The sequence below is a fragment of the Tinamus guttatus genome, unplaced genomic scaffold (assembly GCF_059628265.1).
Source record: "Tinamus guttatus ecotype Peru unplaced genomic scaffold, ASM5962826v1 Tinamus_guttatus_pri_ptg000383l, whole genome shotgun sequence".
Classification (NCBI taxonomy): Eukaryota; Metazoa; Chordata; class Aves; order Tinamiformes; family Tinamidae; genus Tinamus; species Tinamus guttatus.
The window spans coordinates 7,676,068-7,700,047 of NW_028288917.1; the positions used below are offsets into that span (position 1 = coordinate 7,676,068).

The 23,980-nt window shown below is 40.1% G+C and overlaps 1 protein-coding gene across 1 annotated transcript in view; it reads right to left on the reverse strand.

Annotated features, from left to right (window-relative positions):
• Nucleotides 1-23,980, reverse strand: part of LOC148593556 (dystonin-like) — a 98,003-nt gene that overhangs the window by 62,941 nt on the left and 11,082 nt on the right. Inside the window, 15 exon segments of the mRNA XM_088530548.1 lie at nucleotides 1,571-3,045; nucleotides 4,002-4,497; nucleotides 5,798-5,997; nucleotides 7,567-7,696; nucleotides 9,978-10,213; nucleotides 12,420-12,430; nucleotides 12,606-12,772; nucleotides 12,953-12,964; nucleotides 12,966-13,271; nucleotides 13,569-13,772; nucleotides 16,397-16,525; nucleotides 18,958-19,134; nucleotides 21,510-22,055; nucleotides 22,909-23,190; nucleotides 23,457-23,690. Coding sequence (XP_088386674.1) covers nucleotides 1,571-3,045; nucleotides 4,002-4,497; nucleotides 5,798-5,997; nucleotides 7,567-7,696; nucleotides 9,978-10,213; nucleotides 12,420-12,430; nucleotides 12,606-12,772; nucleotides 12,953-12,964; nucleotides 12,966-13,271; nucleotides 13,569-13,772; nucleotides 16,397-16,525; nucleotides 18,958-19,134; nucleotides 21,510-22,055; nucleotides 22,909-23,190; nucleotides 23,457-23,690 — 4,605 coding nt within the window.

Below are 23,980 nucleotides of genomic sequence, written 5' to 3' on the forward strand. Positions count from 1 at the left end.
GCGAGTTGACAGTACCTGACCACAACAGCGCAAGGAATAAAGAGCAGGACTGTGGCTTTGTGGCCACCACCACATTTTGAGGTTGTGTGTGTGGGCACACGCATGGGCCAACGCTTCATTGCGGGGCCCGACCCGTGGCAGCCAGTTCAGCACGGACATGCTGACTCCGCTGGGGTCACTTTTTCCAAGGCTGAAGAGCAACAAGAGGTGTGAGCCCTCCTGCAGGTCTGCTCTCCAGAGCCCAGCAGCACTCACAGCGAGTACTGCTCATCCTGCCCTCTCCTGCTGCCGCGTCTACCCTGCACAGCCAGGCAGTAATGATCATAGCAAGAGCTCTTGTTATTTTCGGGTTTCCCGAGTATTTTACTAACCATACACAAAGACAAGCCATTTGTTTCTATTTTAAATGGACATAGCCTTGTTAAGCTGGACTGGCATACAATTTTAATCCTTGCAGCCTAGCAGCAGCTTGAACTATTTGTTCAAGATCTTGTCTCTATTTATGCATTCTGAAAGAGCAGCACAGCTGACAGCAAACCCAAACTCTCAGAAGAAAGTTTTGATGTTTAGTTTTTGTTTCCAACATGGCTTAGTCTAGACAAGCACGAGGCACCCTCTGTTGGGCCTAACACGCAATTACCTCTTTTCAGCAATACGCCTCACAGAGCCAGCAGGTCACGAAAGCTTTCCAATCAGCAGCAGGTTGCAACAAAACCAAACCAACACAGAATACCCTTGATCTAGACAGTCAGTAGGATATTTATCATCTTTTTCACATCCTGCTTACATCTGGGTGCTTTACATTCCTTCAAGGGAGCACTGGAACTTCTTTGACCAAAACCCCAAATATCTGCAGTTCATTTCCACACAAAGCACAATTTATACACAGTATATACAATTGATACTCAGTATTACTGCAGTGTGTTTTTGTGAATGCTGCTAACTGGCTTACAGAAAGCAATGCAGGGAAGCTGCAAAGTGCTTTTAGGGTAAGGATACCACAAGAAACTCCCTCTGTACAAAGATGAATGTTTACCTGAATTAATTGTACTAGTTCATTTCTAGGTAAGGATGGGATTCAACCGAGTTGAATCAAGTTGAATTCAACTGAGCTGCTCAGTGTGTTAGAACAAAAATAACAGGAAGGTAAGGTCCCAAACCTACAAACACGGATGCCGATGCGCAGGTGCAAAAAATGGTATGTGAATACTAGAATCTGCAACTCAAAGAACAGCCAGACATCTCAATACAGGCAAGAGGGTTCCCCAAACAGCATAAGGTGGATGGGTGGCACAAGGAAACAAGATTATGAAGAAGGGTGAAAGAGGGAAGCAGGGCTTAGGAGTTATGACCTGGATGTGAAGAAAGAAAGTCTTCAAAGCTGAAGCAAGAGAAAGTCTGTAGCAAGATGTTCCAGTTAAAAAGAAAAAGTAGCTTAAAAGCCTACAAATAAGAGTGACTACTGTGAAAGAGGACTTCTCCACAGTCTGCATTTAATCAATCCTTTTCACATTTTTTTTTTTGCATTGCGTTAAAACATTTTACAGTACTAAGAGAGAAATCTTCCTACCTTGAATATGTTCACCTGTTGGTTTATAGCTTCAGTCTCCATTCCTACGGGGCCTTGTGACTCTTCGTGCTCTTCAGCAATCCCCAGCAGGCTGGAAAACTCTTTCAGCTTACTGTAAAACTCCTCAATACGGCTAATGGTCTCCTCCACTTGATCTTCCCGGGATTTTGCTCTGTCTAGTAATTTTTTGCACTGTTTATTTAAAGCATCCAAATCTCTTTTTATACCAAGGAGGTCAGGAGAAGCTTCAGCTTCTGTGGCAAGCATCATTTTGCACTTTTTATTAGCATTTTCATTATTCATTATAAGATCTTCCAGCTTTTTCAGGAAATGTTTTACGTCCTCTCTCTGTGAGTGAAGTACGTGAAGGTCTCTCCCCACTGGAGCCATGTTGTCAAGCTCATCATCAAACTCTGCAAACTGAGAGAACATCTCTCGGATGCTGTTTTGGAAATGGCCAATTCCCTGAAGTTTCGTCTCCAGGAACGAGCACCTTTCCTCAACCTGCTCCGTCACTGCACTGTATTCCTGCTTCAAGGATTCAGCTTGAAGCAAAAGGTCAGAAACACCTGCTGAGTCAGAGGCTTCTACCACCAGTTCCTGGGCAAGCTTTTTTGCTAAATCCACATGAGGCTTTAAGGCCTGCAGGGCTTTCTGCTGGGTCTGCATCACTGTCAGGTGTGTGTTACTGAATGACTGAGGTCCAAGCGCATCCTGAGCTTCCAGGTGCTCCTTGGCACTTTTAAGCTGTTTTTCAGCTTCCCTGGAGGATTCCTGAAACTCCTTCAGCCTTTGTGCCATGTTTTCCAAGCACTCTCTCTTCTTATGCAGCTGTTCTGTGACCATTTTCACTTTCTGATTAAGTGCCTTAGTCTCCTCTTTAACAACTTCTTTATCCGTTTGACTTGCACTGAGCAGACTTTCTGCAGTGCTGTTTAAGAGCTCTACCATGCCATGGTGTTTATCCAGGTCCTTCTGCCAGGCCTTCACCTGACCAATAGAATTATCTATCTCCTCAGGGTTTATGCCAACTTTTACCTCACACAGGTTGCTTTCACATTTCTCTATCCATGGCTGTAGATTTTCTACATGCTGCTTGTATTGGAGGGCTTTCTCCAGACAATCTGTTAATTTATCTTGCCTTTCTTTTACCTGCTTATTCATTTCATCCCAGTTACTTTTGAGCATGGTGATTTGGGTCAGCAGTTCTGCCTTGTCAGCTCCTTTTGTCTTCTGCAAGATACTTTCCCCTTCTGCAACAATTTTTTCATATGAACTAGTCTGATCAGAGAGGGTCTTCTTAAAATCGTTCTGCTCATCAACTAACGACTGCAAGGCATCAAGTTTGGCTGATACAGGAGGAGCCTGGTTCAGCTCCTCTTTCTTTTTGTCTAGCCACGTCTGGAAGTCTTCAGACATTTGCTGGAACTGATGAGAAGTGGTGTACGCTGACTGAAGCTGCTGAACATGGTTATCTAGAAAGCAAAACACAGCACAGAGATTCATTATCAGAATCAGCTAACATTCACTGAAGGAAAACTATCTCATTTTGATTTCATTATTAACAATCATTAATTCGAGTAGAGCTGGTCCTTAGCATGTGGAGAACAAAGTCCCTTGCAAGGGGCAGTCACCCTTGTGCCTGGAACACGGCAGAACAGCGGAGGCATTTGGACAGGGATCAAATTCAGAGAGCTTGGCCAGCCTGTGTCTGCATGAACCTCATGCAGGCAGGTCTGGGGTAAAACGCACACAGTTGTGTCATGATATTGTAAAGTGTAAGCACAGGGAACATTAAGTAATCTAACATGGTCGTGTCTGACTCATGGCCCGCAGGCAATATGTTTTCAGAGAGATCTTTTGATGTTCCTCATGACCAGAGGAAATTAAAAAGCTATAAATGAGGCTGTTAGGGAGAATAAAATATGGGCATTACCTGCAATGTATTACTCTATCAGCTCTGTTACTAAGAGGATAAGGAAAGCCTGCAGAATACTCATCTACTTTCATCACAGGCAGTTGACCACTGCTTTCTTGCCGAGTCCATTAACCAGCCCTTGGCTGAAACAGGACGATTTTGGCTTACATTCTGCACCTACGCGCATTTAGGTAGTTCACTGCACAGTATCCCATCCTGTTATCGTAATTAAGTGAGGACGTATCTGAAGGCAGAGATGCAAAGACTAGGACTGTTACCATGTTTAGTTTGTCCCAGGCTTCTCACTAGGGAGCCAAAGTTGTTTTTGCCTGTTTAAGGCAGAGGGACTCACTCCTAAGTCCTAACGTGCAACTGCTGGGACAGAAGACACAGAATCCACAGACAGACTTCAGCTCCGCTCACTCAACATTTCACTACTGACTGTAATAAGAAATGTGACCACATTGCTTCACTTTATACCTTAATTACTACTCTCTGGAAATAAATACTAACCGGATTTTTGCTCAATATCCTTAAATGATTTTATGATGCCATCTAACTGCCTCGTCAGTTCTGCTTTCAAATACTCTTCTCCAACCAGTGCTGATAGCTCTTCACAAAGAGCTCGAGCCGCGTTTACAGTCTTCATTTCCCGTTTGATTTCCTCCTTCATTTCTCTAGCAATCTCCAGCTGTTGTTTCACAGCATCGGGCTGTGTGCTCACAGCCAGGCTGCTGCTCAGTTTGCTGTCCAAGGCACTTAGCTTTGCAGAGAGACTTCTGAGCAGGCTTTGGTACGCGGTGCTTTTCTCAATGGCTCGGCCAATTCGCTCACATCTGTCATTCAGTTGCCCAGTTAGACTGTCCCATTTTTGGGTCACAGCTGCCAGCTGCTCTTTCACAATTTCGTGAGAGGGGGGATGCTCCCCTGGCCTCTTCAGAATCCCTTCGCCAGCCATGGTTAACTGTTCATATTGTGGCTTTCTGGTGTCAAACTCTTTAAGCAGAATCTGGGAAGAAAGTCAATGTTTAAAGCATTTACCTTGCAAAATAAGCAGCAAAATGCCTCTGACATGAATTACATGGACTGTGCTCCATTAACTGAGAAATTAATTTCTGAGTTTAAAAAGCCAGTCAATTACTTTCCGTGTCTACATATAAAGGGAGTGGTGTTTCCAAGAAAAAAAATGTACATGCCATCTAATGGAAATTCGATCAGCAGATGCAAGTAAACAATGAGTTCTGTTAATATCACAGTAATTAAGTAACTGTAACCAGTAAAATAATCACTGCTTAGGTTCAAGCAGTGTCTTCTTTGCTAGACACTTGTGACATGTGCCTTAGGACAGAACTTCAAAGCAGGTGAATAGCAACATAGCATTGCAAAGTTTTATATGTGTGTGGCACACACAACATTTGCTAATTTTGGTAGTTCATGAAATGACTGAACCTCTAGTGCAAGATCTGTTCATGTTTATGTTAGTGGCTCTCAGTATTAATTTTTTTTGAGAATAAGTCCTAACGCTTACAGAGGAAGGGACAAACATCATGGTTTTAAATTATTCTCACATAGTATTAGAACACAGTTCAATTTATAAAATCTCGCTTTTAATCAATACGGACACATCAGCTTTAATAATATTTTTGCAAAATAAGAATAGAATTTCTCTTCACAGTGTAAATTAATTGGCAGCAATAGAGATGCTTGAAATTAACAATCCTTGTTTCTGCTGTTTAGCCTGATTTGATATTTTGGGTTTTTTTTCTATGAGTTTGCACTAGTTCTGTAAGCATATTACTCTGCTTTTTCCCTACACTTTTCTTCTGTTTTTTCACACTTTTGGCCACATATCTATTCACAGTACTTGCATTTCACTTACTTTCATATTTTTGAATAATAGTGAATAAAAGTGAATAAAATCTTTAAAAGCTAGTCCTACAGCATAGGCCATGTATGAGGACTGATCATAAAATCTTCCATATGCACTCAAATTAATAAAACTTCAAAGGACTGCTTTGTTAGACTACAGAGAAACCACAGCATGGTCAAAACACCAAAATGTATCTGAGGATCAGTATCTCCCCAAGGAGTAAGTCCTGATTTTTTTTTCTTTAATTCTTTTGATCTTCCTTCACTCTCATGAGAATTTTTTCTTGTAATTACAGTAGTCAAGTATGACTTAAGCTGATATTTACTGATAAACAAATGCAGTAGCTCCTCAGGACTGGGCTGTAAGCTGAGTAAGCTTTGCTAATAGTAAAGAAAGCAAAAAACTTCACCAGCAGAGCATGCTGGCCATCCTTACTCACCTGGACCTGTTGCTTTTGGGTATTCAGCATATTTGGATCAATGGATAGTGGTCCCAGCACACTGACCATTAGCTCCTTTTCTACAAGCCAGTGCTTTAACTGAGCTTCTGCTGTCTGGAACTGGGTCAGGTAATTTGAAGACTCTTCCAGTTTTTGTTGTCTCTCAGATGTAACTTGGTTGAGCTCTTTCCATTTGGAATCTAGCAATGAGAATGTTAACATACTGCACACATGTTCCAGCGGATGGGTTGACAGACAGCATACATGAAACTTCAACAGAGCTCCCTAACGAGGCTTCTTGCTGATTGGCTCCACATACCTCCCTGCAGTGACTAGGCAAATACACTCACATCATTTAACAGTCAGATGAACAGATACTTGGGAAAAACTTCTGAAGTTTAATATAGCAATACATGAAATTTGGAGCAACTAATATGCAACACGTAATCCCATTAGACCAGAATATTAGTAAGTGAAAGAGCATCCAACCTGGACTGGGATCCCAAATGACATAAAAGCCAAAGTGCTGGACTCACAACTTAGGCCTAGTCTGACTCAGGTAGACTCGCTTTCCTACTTCATGGGTGCAGAGAAACAGATTCCTTTCCAAAGGCGAGTCTAAGCCCTATTAGGCTTCTGCTCAGAACTGCCCTTTGAAAGAGCACTTGTTTTGCAGTTGTCTGCATTAGGTGTTAATCTGTGATGATTAACTTGCTAATTTAGGCATCTGAACCAAGTACCTAATGACAGGCAAGGAAAGTGCTCAGGGAACCCTGGATCTCGGGCCTATTCTCTGCCTGTGCCAGGAGCTTCCAGGACAGCCACTGATTCACGGCCTCTCCTTCCCTCTTTCAGTGCTTGTTCACGCAGTTCTGCTCTTCTGCCAGCTCCTCCTCCTTCCGTGAATTTCAACTGTTTATTTTTATTTGCTTTTTTTTTCCTAATTTCTTTTGCCACTTCAAAAGAAGTGTCTCTAACCTCTGCTCATTCTGTACTCATATCCTTGCAGTACCGCTTCCCTTCGAGGCTTCAGCTGCTCCTTAAGCTTTTCAGAGTATATTCATAAAGAGGGCAGGTTAGAAAATTTATCAATGTAGAAGTATTGCTGCTGCAGCAATAGAAATACTAATTGGGACAATCAGTACTCCATAATAGGATTTATTTTAAAATACGATGAACCTAAGAAGTATTTTTTAAACAAATGAAAATTACATACTGCAGGATCTCAAATCTATCGTCCAAACATGGTCATTTCCATGTTTTGGCAAAATTTATGAAGTCAGTTTTAGAAAATGGCAAAAAGCCACTAAACCCAGAGAATGACAACAGCCACAAGGCACATGGGAAAAAAAAAAGGCATGCAAAAAAGCATTAACGACAACTCACATTGTTCCTTATATCAAACTAGAATTGATTTAATTTGTTTTCATCATATGTTGTAAGAATAACCAGCATATCTATCTGGAACAATAACTGACCTTTCCAGTTCTGGCCACACGCTGTTTGAAAAGGATAAATTACAAAGCCCTCTAAAACAAGGAGTCAAGCTATAGCCTCTCTCAGTTGCACTCATAGAAATCCAAAGTGGATGGACTTCAGTGCAAGCTCTCCAGCTCTGCACTCTACTTGTAAAGGGAATTATTTTGCACTGGATTTATGACGGAGGAGTGAGCAAGACATTAAAAATAAAAGTGATTACATGTTAAAAAAACTTAACATAAATCCATTTTCAAATCAGCCTGAGTTATAATAAAGCTGTACAGAAGTACCTATTTTATCCAGCATTTGTCTCCATTTAGGTGCCTCCACAGAGTCGGGGTTCTTCTCCAACAGCTCTGTCACTTTGTCCTTTAGTTCCTGCACTTTATTTTCACTTTGCTTTAATTCGGTTTCAAACAGCTATAAAGTCAAATGATAAAACTCATATATATAAGAGACCACAGAAAAAACGTAAAGCATTTAGAACTGTTATGCTAAGACACCAAGCACAAAATAAACAATAAATATATTTATATAAAATATTTATATGCTGCTTTTCTGCTATGATTTTCAAAACTCCTAGAATGTCAGGTCATGTATATACTGCATAGTCTTATATTTTGGAAAAAAGTGACCTAGGAAAAAAATGATCTGATATATATATGTATATATTCTGCATTAATAACAATTATTGTTTAATTTGAGGAAGTGGCAGAGTATTAGGAGAACTTAGATACATAAGGTCCACCAGGTCCCATTGCACACACACGTACCTGGCAGCTGCTCTTGTACAGCAGGGAAGCTACTAATACCCAATGCAGTTCAAAGCAGAAAGAAGGCAGTGAGGAGCTCTGTGCGTGCTCACTTTCCTCACTGAAAATCCTGCTGTCACCGACACACTGCCTCTTGTAGACCATCAAGAATTACAGTTCACAGAGCACCACAGCTTAAGGCTGCACCTATCAGGAGAGCTGGGTGCCCCAGGAGTCCCTGAACAACAGTTCATACCATGTAACAGCATCAAAGGGATGAGTCTTGCCCGAGAAGTCACTTGTGTTTGTCACAGACAACTGCCTGCAAATACTCTCTTGTTACTACACTGGAGGTAGGATGGTCTTGTTAGCTTGGAATATTCTCTGTTAAAAATTATGGAGCAATGTTTTTTCCATGTTTAGTTTGAGTTTTAGAAGTGAATATTATCCAAGTCTGAGGAAAGTCAAACTTGAGGAAAGTTGGTAGCTTCACAGGTTATTTTTTATATGCCGACCAGCCAAATCTTAAAAAAAATGCACTGCTTGGATCAAACTCTGTCCTTATTTATCAAAACTTGCATAGGCAAGGAAAGAATTTTCCATTTCAAGAGCCATCCATTACATATCCCTTTAAAGACGAACGTTTACACATATAAATATTGTCCTTGTTGCTAAAGAAGCATATGTTTCCAATGCGGAAGAGGGATCAGAGCTAACTGCTGATTCAGTGCATTTCTTGTGGCAATTAAAAAGCGGGAAAGAGACTGTTGTGCAGCTATATAACTTAATAACCCTGACACGGTGTGACGGATATGCTCCTTCCCCAGCTCATCCTGACTTCTCACACGTAGCCCTGTTCAGGTGTTAACTACCACTTTATCTGATCCTGGTAGTTGCCTCCCTGATTTCTTCCCCCACCCAGACATTAACCGTCAATAACAGTCCTGATGGCCCTATCCTGATGGAGAGATAAGGCTAACTGTGAGTACACCAGCCAACAGTCATTTCTGAATTGAAAGAATGACTATCAGTCAATCATCTTATCCCATAAATACGGAGACAGCCCAAGAGCCCATTGAGCTCTCCTTGCATGGCAGCGTGCTATGGGCCAGGACCTCCCCTTGAGCAGGGACGCCTCCCAAGGATACTCCTCGAGGTTAAGAGATCCTTCCCACTACAGAGGCATGGTAAGTGACTATAGTGCGCCTTTCTCTTTTTGAATTTGTAAACTTTACTTTGTAACTGTGCACAAATCCCTTAGTCATAAACCGTTGACCAGGTCTGGGACTAGGACTGGATCCAGCCGCACCCAGACTCCTCTCAGAAGGAGTTTGGAAAGCAAGGGGGACCAGTCTGAACCTCGTGACCCAACGGGAGGGTGTCCTTGATAATTCTGTGTGTATCTTGAACCTCCATGCAGTAACTAATAAGTGACCTTGCCATAGAATCTCGTGAAACCATTGTCATTACCAATAAAACCTATTCCTATTTCTTTCCCACGAGTGAAGTGCATTGTGTCACTCACCCGCCACGACCACTCGTTCCGTGACACACGGCTGCTAGAGAGAAATGCTGCCTTGGAATAGGCCTAGGCCTCTGCAGCTGCAGTGTGCGGGAGGTCTGTGGCATGTCAGCGAACCAGCCGCTGCAGAAACCCCTTTCTAGTAGATAAAGCCCTCCAAAATCTTACAGGCTGTCTAGTAAAGAGCTCAAAACCATTAAAGGTACCAGAAAAGTATACTGTATAATCAATTAGTTAACTGGCCACCAAAATTATTGAGTTTTGGCATAGACAGCTTGCCAGATCTGCTGTGTGCTTGACTGGCACCTCTGCCAGGGTTATTTAAACACTCTCTGCAATATCATGCTGAGACATCAGTTGTTCCAACAGAATTCCACCAGTAACTGCAATAGAGAGGACAGTAGGATTTTCTGAAGACCCAGAGTACCTTATGTTGCTCAACTTGGGCCTTAACAGCCTCGCTATCAGTTGGAGCAGCTTCCCACTCTGATGCGGTTTTGTCCATCTTCTGTAACCATTGCATCATCGAAGTTGATTCTTCCTGAATATTTTGCATTTTTGTAAGCATACTCTCTAGCTCTGAAATCTTTTCCTTCAATAAAACTCCCAAATCTTCATAACTGTGATTTACATCAGACATGGCTTGTTGAACAGCTGACAGCTCTGTAAAAGAAAAGATGAAGGACTGTGTGAGAAATTATGACACAGTTTCAATATGCCTAAAACTTCAGGAACTTCTAAACAATACTTTGAGTATATATATAGTAATGCAACTTGAAAAAATGTTTTCGAGTCTCTCAAGTCCCTTAAATTAGAAACTTTTGAAACCACTGTAAAGGTGTTGGATTCTGGACAGAACTTCGCAGTCAAACTGTGTACACTAAGAAGGTTGTAGTTTAGGAGAATGAACAGTGCAGACTCAAGACGCAGCACATGGTTATCCGCACTCACATACAAGGTGCCTATATAGGTTCCTTCGTTTCCAAAGAGGAATTGGTCACATAAAGTAATGCAAATGTATGCAAAGTGGGTGTCTTTGCATAAGCGTGCATGCATGTGTTTGCATGCATATGCATTTGGGTATGTGGGTGGGTGCAAAAAAGCTTCAAACCACATATATACTAATTAGAATTTTCTCACAGGCCATATCTTACATTAAAACAGCCACCCCTGTATTTATAAAAAATACAGAAAACAGAGCCAGATTTGATCTGTCTTCAAAAGAAATACTGCTGATAGGTGTTTGTATACAGAGTTTTAGCATCATCTTACTAGGCAATATATGTATTTTGTGCAGTTTTTCTTAAGTTTTCATATTTTTTATGTTTCATATTAAGTTTAAGTTTTCATATTTTTTATGTTTCATTAAAACACTTGTAATAGCCAATATTTTGACTGTTTTATATAGTTTAAAGTTGTTTTTATGTTTTAAACAGCTCTAGGAAACTGGTGCCATAAGCAGAAACATAAATGCACATGTACATACGGCGCGGGAGGCAATCACTTTCTATCTTGTCATAGGCAAGACAGGAAGGTATGTCCCACAGCAGGGACTGCAGTGTGGATCTTCCTGACACACGTGACGTCCTGGCTGCTGCCCCAGAGCAGCCAACCACCCAAGGAGCCTAACTTTGATGGCGTTTCGCAGCCTTTGGAAGGAGGCCTACGTGGGCTTTGTGAAGAGCAGGAAAACTTGGAGCCGGGACACAGAGCCGCTCCCCAGGAAGCAGCAAGGGGAATCCCATCCAGCCCCCTTACACATACGTATTCCCAGACGAGTAAGTAATGGAGAAGGATCAGCGGTTGCCTTGGAAAAAAGCGTGCACCGACCCCCGACACCAGCTGGGCAGTGAGGACCACATTAGTGGCAGCTGGAGGATGGCAAGAGAGCATAAACCAGATAAGAACAGTCACAGACCCCAGCCAGAGCCTTGCAAATCTTCATGCTCTATTAGCTGCACTCTGGTATTTGTAACTGTGACAAAGTAATACACAGTACAGCTCTTGTCTAGGAGAGTAAATAGTCTGGAGGATTATAGCTGCCCCTACATGCTATTTATTTCATTAATTCATCTACCTCAATGTATAGGAGAAAGGGGCAAGGGAAGGAGCACAAATATCCTATGTAAAGTTCCAAAGGGAACCTTTTTCTTTAAAATTTTTATTTTAAATTCAAACAAGAATGGAAACAGAAGCAGTTATTACAAAGAGATGTGAAAAAGAAAGTGCTCTACTCTTGCCAAAGGATATTGGATAAGGGATATCTCACTGTCCTTCGGACATGACTGACAAATGCCAGCACACTTGAACATTTTGAACAATCATTGTAGACTGCTGTCATAAATCAGGACCTATCTATCCATTCCATGTAAGTCAGTTCCAGTTTGTTGTTGGAACACGATGGCCACAGGGTGAGTTGTTACTAAGAGTAACAAAGCAGAAAAAGAATCTCCATCTCATAGTTTAATGACTTTCTATTATTTTGCTTTGTGTGACAGCTGTCTGAAACAAAACTGCAGACCCCTCAATGATGCTACTGACGAGATTTAGAGAGACCAGAATCAAAAATTGCTTAGTCAATATGTCATCACAAAAACTAATTTTTTGGATATAACCAGAGTTTGGAAAACCTAGTTTTGCTGTACAGGTTACTGATATTGGAACTGTAAGGAATTCTTTTGTTTTCCTTTGCAGCCTGATTCCAAACATGGCTTCAAAACAACTAGCACAAGCAGCAATTTGTATTCTATCTATCTGAGAAGGGAAAAATACATTTTCCTTAAAACTGACAAGACTCTTGCAAATATCATGAAATTTTCACAGACTGACTTGTCTTTAGAACTAACATTAGAGCTCTTGCACCACTTACTGTCAGGTTGACTAAGCATAGATGTATTTCCGATTAGAATAGCTCTCTATTTTATTAAAAAAAAAGTTTTTGCACCAGTTATCTGCAATCTCTTGACATTCTATGCAGAGGGGCAGAAGTCATCATAAAATACACACTGTGTATTAGCCTGGAAGGTGTAAACAGTGCAGTGATTACCCTACTTACTTTTCCTTTAACGTCTCCTCTACCTCTCTGAATTTCTTTGACAAAGCAGTTACTTTTTCTAGTACCATGGCTTTATCCCCAGGAAGAGCATGCAGGGAAAGTTCTTCAAGAAGCTGCTGCAGAACTTCCAGATCTTTCTTATGTTGTGCCAATTCTATGCTAGCCTCCTGCAAAAGAAAAGTAGATTCTTCATGTTAGACTTTAAAATCGGTTGTTCAAAATTAAATGCTTGATTTTAGCTAACTAATTGAAGCTGGGAAACAAGAATGTCTTACGGTATTGTTAAATCATTTAAAAGAGTCAGAGCAGAAATGCAGAATATGTATGCAAATGGCATAGTACAGTACCTGCATATACTGAAGAGACTTCACTAACATCCTTTCTTGGTGCCTCGGTCTCAATGAAAGCCTCGTTTTTCTCATCTAGAAATGTCTGAAGTTTTCCTGACAGATCTTCAAACAACTCCACTTTAGTCTTCAACTCCTCCATTTTTGCAAGTTTTTCTTTGTGCTTATTACTTGCTTCAGAAAACCGTCCTGCAAGTTCACTCATTTTAGCTTGCAGTGATGATGCAGTGGATGGATCTGCTGTTTCCACGAACTTCTTCACTTTTTCATTCATAGTGTTTAGACTGCTTTGGCAACCTGCAATATCTTGCTCTAGCATCTGAAAGAAGCAAAAAATACTCTATGTTGCTTATAATTAAATTTTAAGTAGTATTCTGTATTTCTTATAATTAAATTTTAAGAAGTGGAACTGGTCTACCATATGAAGCAACAAATCAGTACAGCTAGTACGTTGACATCATTCTACCTCATCTACAGAAATCCTTACGTGCAGTTTCAGCTCATGCAACAGCCCATTAAGTGTTTTGAATCCACCAAAGGTGCCAGATTAAGATCTCAAATCTTTCTTGAAATCTGAATTATTAAGCAAATGTTTCTTTCAGGGAATGCTACTTACAATGCTTTTACTAATGATATCCTGAATAGCAGCAGAATTCAAAGGCACTTGATCTTGCTCTTCAAGGCTCTTTTCAACACCTTCCATCCAATCGAGCATTTCATCCAAACCATCCTGCACACTCAGGGATCGCGTCAGAGTTATCTGGAGTTTCTCATTCCTTTCATTCACAGACTTGGATAAATTGTCATATCTGTCCACAATGTCATCTGATAGGGATAACCAGAAAATGTATTTCAAATATTTCCTCTGTTTCTTTTAAAATCACTGGGCCAAACTTTTAACCCATTAACTTAAGCTTTAACTCAGTTCATCATGTTGTACCAGGTAAACACCAGTAAAAAAAAAAATGCCTGTATTAGAACTGAACATCATTCAGCAAAAACACACACAAAAAAACAGTGATCGAACACCGACATAGGTAGAAAGCCAACAGGATACATTAGTTAAGGGGACAAAGATGTCCTACAGCTTACAACTGTGCTCGCCAGCGTTCAGGAGCTGGTTCCCAGGCAGCTCGGACTTAGGGCAGCTGTTGGCTGAGCCCAAGAAACAAGGCAGCAGCTGGGCGTGCAGACAACTCTTCTGCAGCCCCCTCTTGCATGTTATTGTTAGAGCTGAATGGCTCTTCCAGATGGTTCCTCATTAGGTCTCCCTTCCCCCCAGGATAAACCTGTGAAAGTTCCTGAAAATCAAAACCTGCTAGTCCACACAGCGTACAGGAGTTTTTAGCCTCTTCTGTATCACTTCTTGCGGTCCATCCCACTGCCTGGGTAGCACTGCTTCTTAATGAGCACTTTGTCACAGTAATTTTGTGTCAGATGTATGAAAATATACACGATAATTCTAGCTAGAATTAGACTAGTCTGTGGTTTAATGTACTTGACTGCAGAAGTTCTTCTGGAAACCATGATATTTTTCTTCCTTAATTTCATTGTATTTTCCCAACTGTAAAACCTTTTGCTACTTTTACTAATAGGTTAAAATAGGAAATTGCCTCAGTCCTTTCTTCAGCTGCTTTGAATATAGTTCATTATTCCTATCTCATCACAGATGAGCTGGGAAAACTTCACTGGCCAGGGCTGGCAGGGCTGACATAAAAATACATGGGCAGAAATGGCCTTTATTTGAGGCAGGGCAAAGAACTAGGTGACCTCCTATGGCCAAACAATTAAAATTCCCCCAAGGGCAAGTAGGTCACAGCACAGTTGTTACACATTAAATATTAATAGAACAGTAATTGTAGTTAGATAGATATGAAATGCTTGTTATCCTACACAAAACTAAGAAAATATGACAGAATAAGAGTTAAATATATCCCATTTCGTCTGCAGTGTGCATAGCTAGATATGCACATGATATGATATGATATTCTTTTTCCTCCCTTGCTTGCCTCTATTCTGGAACCAAACATTGTTTCCAAAGCATTAGGAGAATTCCTGCTGAATTTAATTCTGAACCAAGATCTGAATCTTAGACAAGACTTACTCCTACTGGAGAATAAAGTTTCTGGGAATTGAAGTGGAAAATTCTTTAATTTATCTCATATTGAGGTTAAATAGCATATTGGATATGAGCAGAATTGCAGTTGCTACTGCCTCAACACCAGCTCTGTGCTGCTGCACTTAAACAAAAATAGATCACAGGTAGGGAGAAGTGGTAGTGAGAAGTCTGACAAAGAACATATATCTGCACATGCAACTTTCCTTTACCAACATGCTCTAATTAGCTACTATTCTTTGTTAGCACAGGAATTATATCAAGTTATTTTCACTGTTCAGTTAAATTATCATCTTCTGCAGCAGCCTCCTCCTGCTCCCCGCTTCATGGAGAAGTAACTTTTCATTCATCAACTAAATTTAACCAACAATTACCCTGTGTCTTCTCATAACAAAGGTTTCTGTGTTTGAAAATACTTATTCTGCTTCTGTATTTTCTGTGCCATGTAATTCTTCCATAAAGAGAAGGCACTAATTCACTCTTAATCTAGTATTGATAGATAAACTGTGATTACTGTGTTCTGAGCCTCTATGGTTTTAGCCTAATTTGAATGTAAAGATGATTTCAAGGTTAGGGATATGTATCCAGGAGTAGAGCTTACATCTGCAAGAATGAGTGAAATGGGAACTGCCACCACCCTCTCCTCTTGCCAAGAGAAAAAAGGGTTTTCAATTTGTTTAATATCAAGTTGTTTATAGTTGCAAGACCACAGGCATGTTTAGGATACCAATCTGTATTCCATGTACCTTCTGTGAAGTTTCATCACTGACTTCAAAGATGCAAACCAACCACTGATTTACCTTGTTGCTCTGCAAGTTACTTATGGGATTGCAATAAGAGATAGAAGTATGATATACATAGTCTTCAAATTTCAGATTGTGGTGAATGTCATGCTGGAACACTTCCCACATCCATACAAAACTGTCAAGAGAGCTTCTTGAAGTCAGGACAAAATCATATCTTGGCTAAGCCAACTTGCAATAATTAGCTGGAAAGCAGTAGCTAGAATTATGTTCCTTGATCTTGAACTGCCCACTGGAGGATTTATGATCCTCAGCAAGTCACTAATTCTTACATGCAAATTCAACATAATTCCTATTTCTGAAAAAAAAAAGGCAAAAATAAAATAATGACTACTAAGTGAAGAGCTTGTTATCAAGTATGGGAGACAGACCAACAATGAAGTTACTGTGTTTGTAATAGGTGTTGACTGAACAAAACATGGACCTGAACAGTGACACAGAAATGTAGAAACTCTGTATTTTGTCTCTCCCGGTATTTGGGTGCAGACACAGGTGATAAAAGCAGGTATTAGGAGAAGTAAATATTTTATCCAGTGTTTTCTGAATCTTATCTTTGTCTGGTGTCAATTCCCCCCTTGTATCCAGAAGCACTTCAGCAGCTTTGTTCAGTTTTTCAACAGCAATTTGATGATTAGATACTTGTCCCCGAGGAACCTGTAAAATTCCGTAATTATCAATTCTCCTCTTCCATACAGCTAAAAATTACACAGGCAGGACTGGTCATGTGCCATACAGCCTAAACTTAGTGCCAGGAAGAGGCTGTGGTCACTCAATTGTGTCCTCTCCGTAAAAGAAAAATCTTCACCACTGGCTATGCCGACCCTTTGACTTCTGGCCTTGGTTTTACTTTATTCACCATCTCATTTATCTTCTCTTTTACTACTCTGACTCACTGATTTCTGGCATGGAACTTGAGAATGTGTCTTTTGATGAAACTTTTTAAAGACCATTTGTGCTAACTCATCTGCTACCAAAAGAAAAATACAAATATTTTTCAAATCAGCATCAGGGAACAATTCCAGGGAAAAGTGTACAGTGATGAGCAGCAGAGACCCTGAGACCACAGTGTGTTACCGTGAAACATGAGGATCCTCCTTGAAGTAGCTCCTGGAGCTGGTGACACTGCATTTTGGCTAGGTTTATCCAGGCAGGCAAGGAACACAGATTTTGACACCATCTCAGCCAGGGCTCTCCCCAGCCCCAAGAGAGCCAAGAGAGGGTGGAATCAACTTCTGAGAGCGTCTTTCTCCAGTGCCTGTAGCACTACTCAAGAGCGACTAGTCCCTAACCGATTTCAGGCTACTGCATGTAAGACATCTTTGTCTTGCTTCACTTGGTCTTTATTGAAGTCCCTCACTTTCCTCTCACTTTCTTTTCTGATGTATGCTACTTACATACATAGGCTATGAGCATATGTTGCAACGGGTAATCCCAGCTACGCTGCCAGGACAAGGAAGTCATACTGGCATCCAGAGCACAGTAACAAGCCAGAATATACTGTGCCTTGCCACGCCAGGATGGTTGTGTCTTCCTATCGCTTGCTATTTGAGAAATAAGTAAACCTGAAGAGGAATTTTCCTTACACTAAATAAAAATATCGTGCTTGCACAAAAAAAAAAATATACAGCAGAAAACTGTGTGTGCTGACAGAAAGCAAACAAGATTAGGCCAGAGGCACTGAGGAATATTCTGAAGAACAGTTAATCCCTATAAAGAGATTAGACACCACCATGCTGCCAAGGCCAGTGTCTAGCTGGATTATTAACTGCATGTGTCGGCTACAAGGGACAGCTTTAACTTACAACACCTGACTTCTCCAGAAATGCTCTTTGTTTTGCTTCCATTAATTGGCTTTCGTGCTTCAGCCTCCTGTTTTTTCTCTTCCTTTGAATCTGCTGATGCTTTGCACCCTCTCCCTTCTTCTCAGTTCATACGCATTGAGTGCTCTTTTGTGTGGCAAGTAATCCATGTAAGCATTTCATAAAAGAGCCACAGCATTCCCTCCTTTTGTGTTACTCGCATGAAAATTGGCATTATACAGGATATAATTCATTGTGACATAAGTATCAAAAAGTTTAAATAACAGCTTCAGATTGTAATTGGTCTTGTTTCCACTTTTGTGCTGTCTAGAAGCACAAATGCAGCTAATTGCTCTAATGTCCAAAATTCAGAATTTACACTTCTATTTATGAAAGAAAAAATGATTTTCTTAAGTCTTGTAACATTTCAGTGATTTATTTTTTGAGTCTGATCTGCCACACACCAAAGTGATGGGCAGGTCCAGCAGCACATTTTAACTGCACCTTATGGGGAGACACACTTCTTTGCAGGCTCTTTTAGGGCACAGGGTTAAAGTACTCACCTGTGGCTTGTCAAACCCAGTCCTCATGAGACTTTATACATATCACCTTAGACTTGTGCCCCTAAAGCTTTCTGCAAACTTACATTCTGTGCACCTAAACCAGTGTTTATGTGGACAAACTCCATCACCATCCTGCCTGGTATATACTAGGATTTACATAAAGTTGTGAGTCTCTCCTTCAAGGAAGAAGATAGAATGCTTCTACAGAGGGCAAATGATGTTATATTCCATCTCTGCAGAGCATATAGTCCTGGATATGACTGCAGCAGGCCAACGGATTAATCAGGCCTCGGAGCTGATGCAGTATAATTCCTTACAAAACTCATCATAGCAGAATAAAAACGTGAATAGAAAAAAGGAAAGTCACAGACAACAACAAATGGTCTCTCAGACACGAGCCCTATCCTGTCAGCAAAACCCTTCCCTAGTTCGCAAACTATCCACATTGCAATGGGACTTCCAAACCTTATTATTTGCCAAGTGATACGAAATGCACCTTGCTTTCACAATAGTAACACTAACCTGGTGCTCCACTAAATTTCTAACATAAAAGTTTTTCAGATAATACTTGAGGCAGCTGAATTTGAGGATTAGGAGTTACACGGACACAGGCAAGGCAAGAATTTGGCCTTCAGCCACCTGGATTATATTAGATTATTTTACTTTTCAGACAAAAAGCAGTTCCAGTTAGAACACAGTACTTCTGTTTCATAAAGCATTTTACCTTGGTTTCTTCTAGCTGCCTTTGGAGATTTTGGGGATCCACTGCAATTGGCTCAGACAGTTGTTTGTTCACAGCTATTTCAGAGGCCTGGAGACCTGACAAAAGCCCAGTCGAGGCATCTTCATAGTGCTGGTATTTATCTGCCAGGTCTTTAAGGTTATTTCCAAGGATGCTACACTAAAGGAGCAGAAAACAAACAAATATCCAGCCATTAAACTGTGGGTTGCATTTCGTAACAGTGTTGCAATCATACTTTCATTTCCTGAAATACTGTAGGATTTTTTCTTGTCATCATTCCACTAAACTGCTATCTTGATTAACCCGGGAGAGACCAGACTTATCCACCGAATTTGTGTTTCTCGAACACGATTTAATATCAATTCACTGACATGGTCAGGAAACTGGAATCCAACCCACTGTAACAGAGTAGTAAAAGCCTTAGGATGACTTTTTGTTCCCTCAACGTAAAGACTCAGTGCGTCAGCATTCTGGAACTTCAATGCTATAAGCTAGAAATTGTCCAAAAAAAGGAGAAGACACTTCTATGTCTGCTAAATACAGACAGCAGATTCCAGCTTCCAAAAACCTCTTATGTGCCCAGCGAATCCAAACTGATAGAGATCAGTAACACACACGTGCTCTGTTCTGGTCTCCTCAGGACGCAACCCTGGGACTACCCAAGGTGCTACCAGTCTCACACACCAGCACGCTCCAAAATGTACCCCGTGAATTGCCACACAAAAATGTCAGGGGAATTCGTTCAGTCTCTTTGGTGACAGTTGCAAAGGTCTTCTAATTGTCTCAAGTCAAAATATTTATCAAGAGTTACTCTAAATATTTGTATTCTGAAGTTTAGATAAACTGTATTTTAATTCAATATGTTTACACCTGGCCTCCATCTAGTGGACAAACATAGAATGCAAACATTGAACATAACCAACTAGCTAAGAACTGATTTAAGATTCCTCCAACAAATTTAGACCAAACTAAAATCCCTACAAACTCTCATTGTGTGCATGCAAATACATATATTTGTACATAAATAGGCTTTTGTTAGAAGCAAAAAAAAAAGCTTTTACAAAACAAAAGTTACTACTAAAAGTTGTAAAATTAAATCTTCGAAGATCCCACTTTTTTAAAGTCTCTCTCCTTGAGCCTGAGGAGGCTCAATTTAATACAAAAATTCCTCTTTGTGTTGGCTCTGCCCTGCATACCTCAGTGCTGGCTATTCACAGCACCTCTACTATGTCTGGGCTAAATGTATACATGCAAAGGGTAGAATTTGGCAAGTTGATCTATGCGAGATCTAGTCAAGCTGCTGACAATGGATTTTTATGTGCATAAAAATGAAGCCCTGTGAAGATCTTGCAATGAATATTTACATCCCCACCCAAACTAATCTAACAAACCAGTCACAGGCCATCTAACACACTGAAGTTTGAGCTTCACTCTTTTCACAAATTATTTGAGGAAATAAAAATGAGCCTCTCTAAATATACAGTCTCCTCCACAAATCTTTCAAAGGAAAAGGGTTTAACATGGTGTTGCAATTCAGGGATCAAATCCATGACTTCACATAGTTTATGCTTCTGAGCATGGGAACCTTAAGGAGATGAAAATTCCCAGCCAAAGATGGTAACGGCTGCTGACCAGCAAGATACTGGTTGCTACTGTAGCCCTACTGCAGCGTCTGCGGCAATGATCTTACAGAATTACGAGGTGCCTGAGGCACCTCAAGGCAACCTGATAGTAAATCCCTCTTAAATCCATAATTACATATTGCCAGGAAAGTTTCCACTTCCAGACTTTTATCAGTACTGAACAACATTGTGGTTTTTTTGTTTGTTTGTTTTGTCAGCTTTAAAAGCCAAAGAGTCAGCATGGGAAACAAGCCAATTATGCTGAGCTAGTTCTGCCAGGCAGACACTGGCATGCAGATGAAGTGGCCTCCCATTCTAGGGTACACAAGTTTCTTTGACACAGAAACGGGAAAGAATCACTTGCTCAAATGAGCGGGTACTTAACTTGCTGCTTTGGGCCAGCAACAAAGATCACGTTGGGTCAAATTATTTATGATAAATATAAATCAAACGGAAATTTCGAATGTTGATCTTGGTGTAATCTTTCTCTCATTATAGTCAATTCATTAATAAGGAGACAAATAAAGAAGCATTTGTGGGAAATATTGCAAGGAAAATAAAGGAATGTTATCAATCTAAAAGTGTTCCAATTTCTTTCCGAATCAAACGCTACTCAGGCATCTTGTACCATCATAAACTCAGAGAGCTTAAGGCTAGAAGGGACAATGAGGAGATGTAGTCTGGCCTCCTGTGTAACACAAGATATAAAATTTAATCTGTTCAGCAGTTAGTTAGTTCAATACTTGACTAAAGCAGATCTCCTAGAAAAGCATCTCCTTCTGTTACCTAACTTTAAGAAACAAAAGAATTCACAGCATCCCACAGTAATTTGTTTCATTGGTTATTCCTTTTAACACAAGCTGCTGTATTAGTTATAGCAGTCTTTCCCACTCAGTGGAAATTAAAACTTACCTTAGTATAGAGAGATTTGAAGCGATCTGAAGCGCTGTCCAGCTTATTCTGCACTTCAGTATAAGTAGCCGAGGTATCAATACCCTCTTTGTCAACCTTAACACCATCTCTTTTGCTACAGGACCTTGCAGCATCTAAAACTCTTTGTCCAGAAATTGTAATATACCGTAAATCACCTTTGTGAGATATAACATCTTCTGAAAAACTCTTTTGCCTTTTCAGTTTGATCATAATGCCACTGAAGTCAGAAGCACCAGCCTACAAATTACCAAGTTCTTGTTCCGACTGCTGCAGCCAGGTTTCAAATTCACTATAGTCTGCATCAAATTTCTCAAGTTCTTCCCTCAGAGAATGAGTTAACTTCATTTTCCTTTCCGATTCTGCTAAAGCAGTCTCATACTGTGCCTTCAGCTCCTTCATGTTCCTTTGCATCCTGTCTTTTTCTTCAGGGGAAAGGTAGTGGCCTTGCTTCTCAAGTAGTGCCTGAGCAGACTAAGTTGCTATGATGACAGCCTGCTGCTGTGAAATAATTTTCTCATGTTGGACCTGCAAGAAAAACATAAATATCATTACTAGCATCATCTCATAAGGTGTCCCTAGACTGTTATTGTCTTGAAATCTCTGCTGAATTCTGTTTACAAGTAAGGAGCAAAACAAAATTCATCAAATGGTAAGTAGCTTTTCTAATATACCTCTCATTTGTTAAAAAATATTTTGTAAATATTCTAATTTTATGCTCAACTTCTGGTCATATTTATGCACACCTTTAAAATTTTAAGCAATATCACAAGGTAAATCCAGCCAGATACACAGCACACAACCAAACAATGTCTTCATTAGTAGAATTTGGGGACACTAGAATATATATCACACAAGCATTTTCTCCTGTATTTCTAAAAGACAAGTTTGTAGAACAAAATTTGACACCAGCACATGCAGATTATTATTTCAGCTATGGGTTATCAGTGGTCTGGGGGAATTGTATGAGGTTGTTCTGCTATTAGGGGAAAATTCATATAAAGAGAATGAATTTATGACCCTGCTTTTCACATATTATTTACCTGTAGCACAGCAACTAATAATTTGATTGTACTGCACTAATTTCTGACAAGAATAAATTAAGAATAATAGAATCGTTGTTACTATTTTCAATATGTGTTGAAAGAGAGAAAGAACCCCTTGGAGAATATCTCCTTTTTCTTACTGTAAACAAGAAACAGCTATTTTAACAGTTTCAAATACTGACAAATTTGCAGTACCTTCTAAATACTAAAATACCGTATCAGTGTGTATCACTGATTTCCTAGTGCCCATTCCAAAGTCTATTCTAGGAAGGATGTGAATGAAGTCAATCATTTTGAGTGAGGATTAACACCTACATATTGAATTGTAACAGTACCTTGACTCTCTGATACTGCTGGTTCAGGTTATCGTCTGTGCTTTGTGCTAGTCCATCCACCTGGGTGTCCATGTCTTGCTGAAGCTCCAGCAGGTTGCCATTGACATCGTCCTCCTCCCCTTCCAGAGCTTTCACATCTCCCTCCTCAAAGTGCATCCCGTTCTGCTCTATCACCTGCTTAAGCTTCCGACCATGTTCTGCTTCTTTGTCCACATTTGATAACCAATCCAAGAGATTTTCTATTGTATTTTTACTCTCTTCCAGTTGCTCTATAGCTGCAACCTACATTGAAAATTCACAGTTTCAGAAATCTTCCTTAGGCACTACATAATATCATGTATGCAAACAGACCATTCAAGATGTGCTAGCGTTATAAAACATATTACTTGACACACACGCTGCTGTTTTTACAAAGAATATAAAACAGCAAATAGTTTATTAGTTACCCACAGGAAATACGATTTTCATCTCGCCTTAGTCTATGAGTAAGAAGTTGCGAGTCTAATCTCCTAAGCATTGTAAACAGTTTGAATAAATAAATATTGAACCTTTTCTGTTTCTTGCTTAATTGCAGTTGTCATAGCTTTATCCAGTTCTTTTTTGGATTCTTCTGCCTTCTGGCTGAGAAGCAAACACTTGGTTTTAGCTTCATTCAGTTTCTGTTCAAGAACAGCCTTGTCTTCTTGTGACAACTTTTCTCCGTTCTCTTTCAAGAACATTTCCATACTTTTCACAACCTCTGCCAAAGCTTGTGCACTCTCCCTCATGTCTTTTTGGATTTCCTTTTGGGAAAAGAGAAAGTAAATAGGGTAAATAAATTATTCACAAGAACTTTCGGATTAACCTCTTATAACTACCTCTGATTTGGCTGCAAGCACCACAAGGCTCCTTCTTTACTTAAGCATACGTGACATATTACTAAACTGCAGACTAAGATTGCTTTAAAAAAAAAAAAAAAGCCCTTATCTCCAAGCACAGCTAAGTACTTTTTTAAAATACTGCAATTTGGAAACCTCTTGTCTTATACTTCCCTTTTGACCAAGGCTATTTTTTTTTTCTTTCTTTAGTAGCT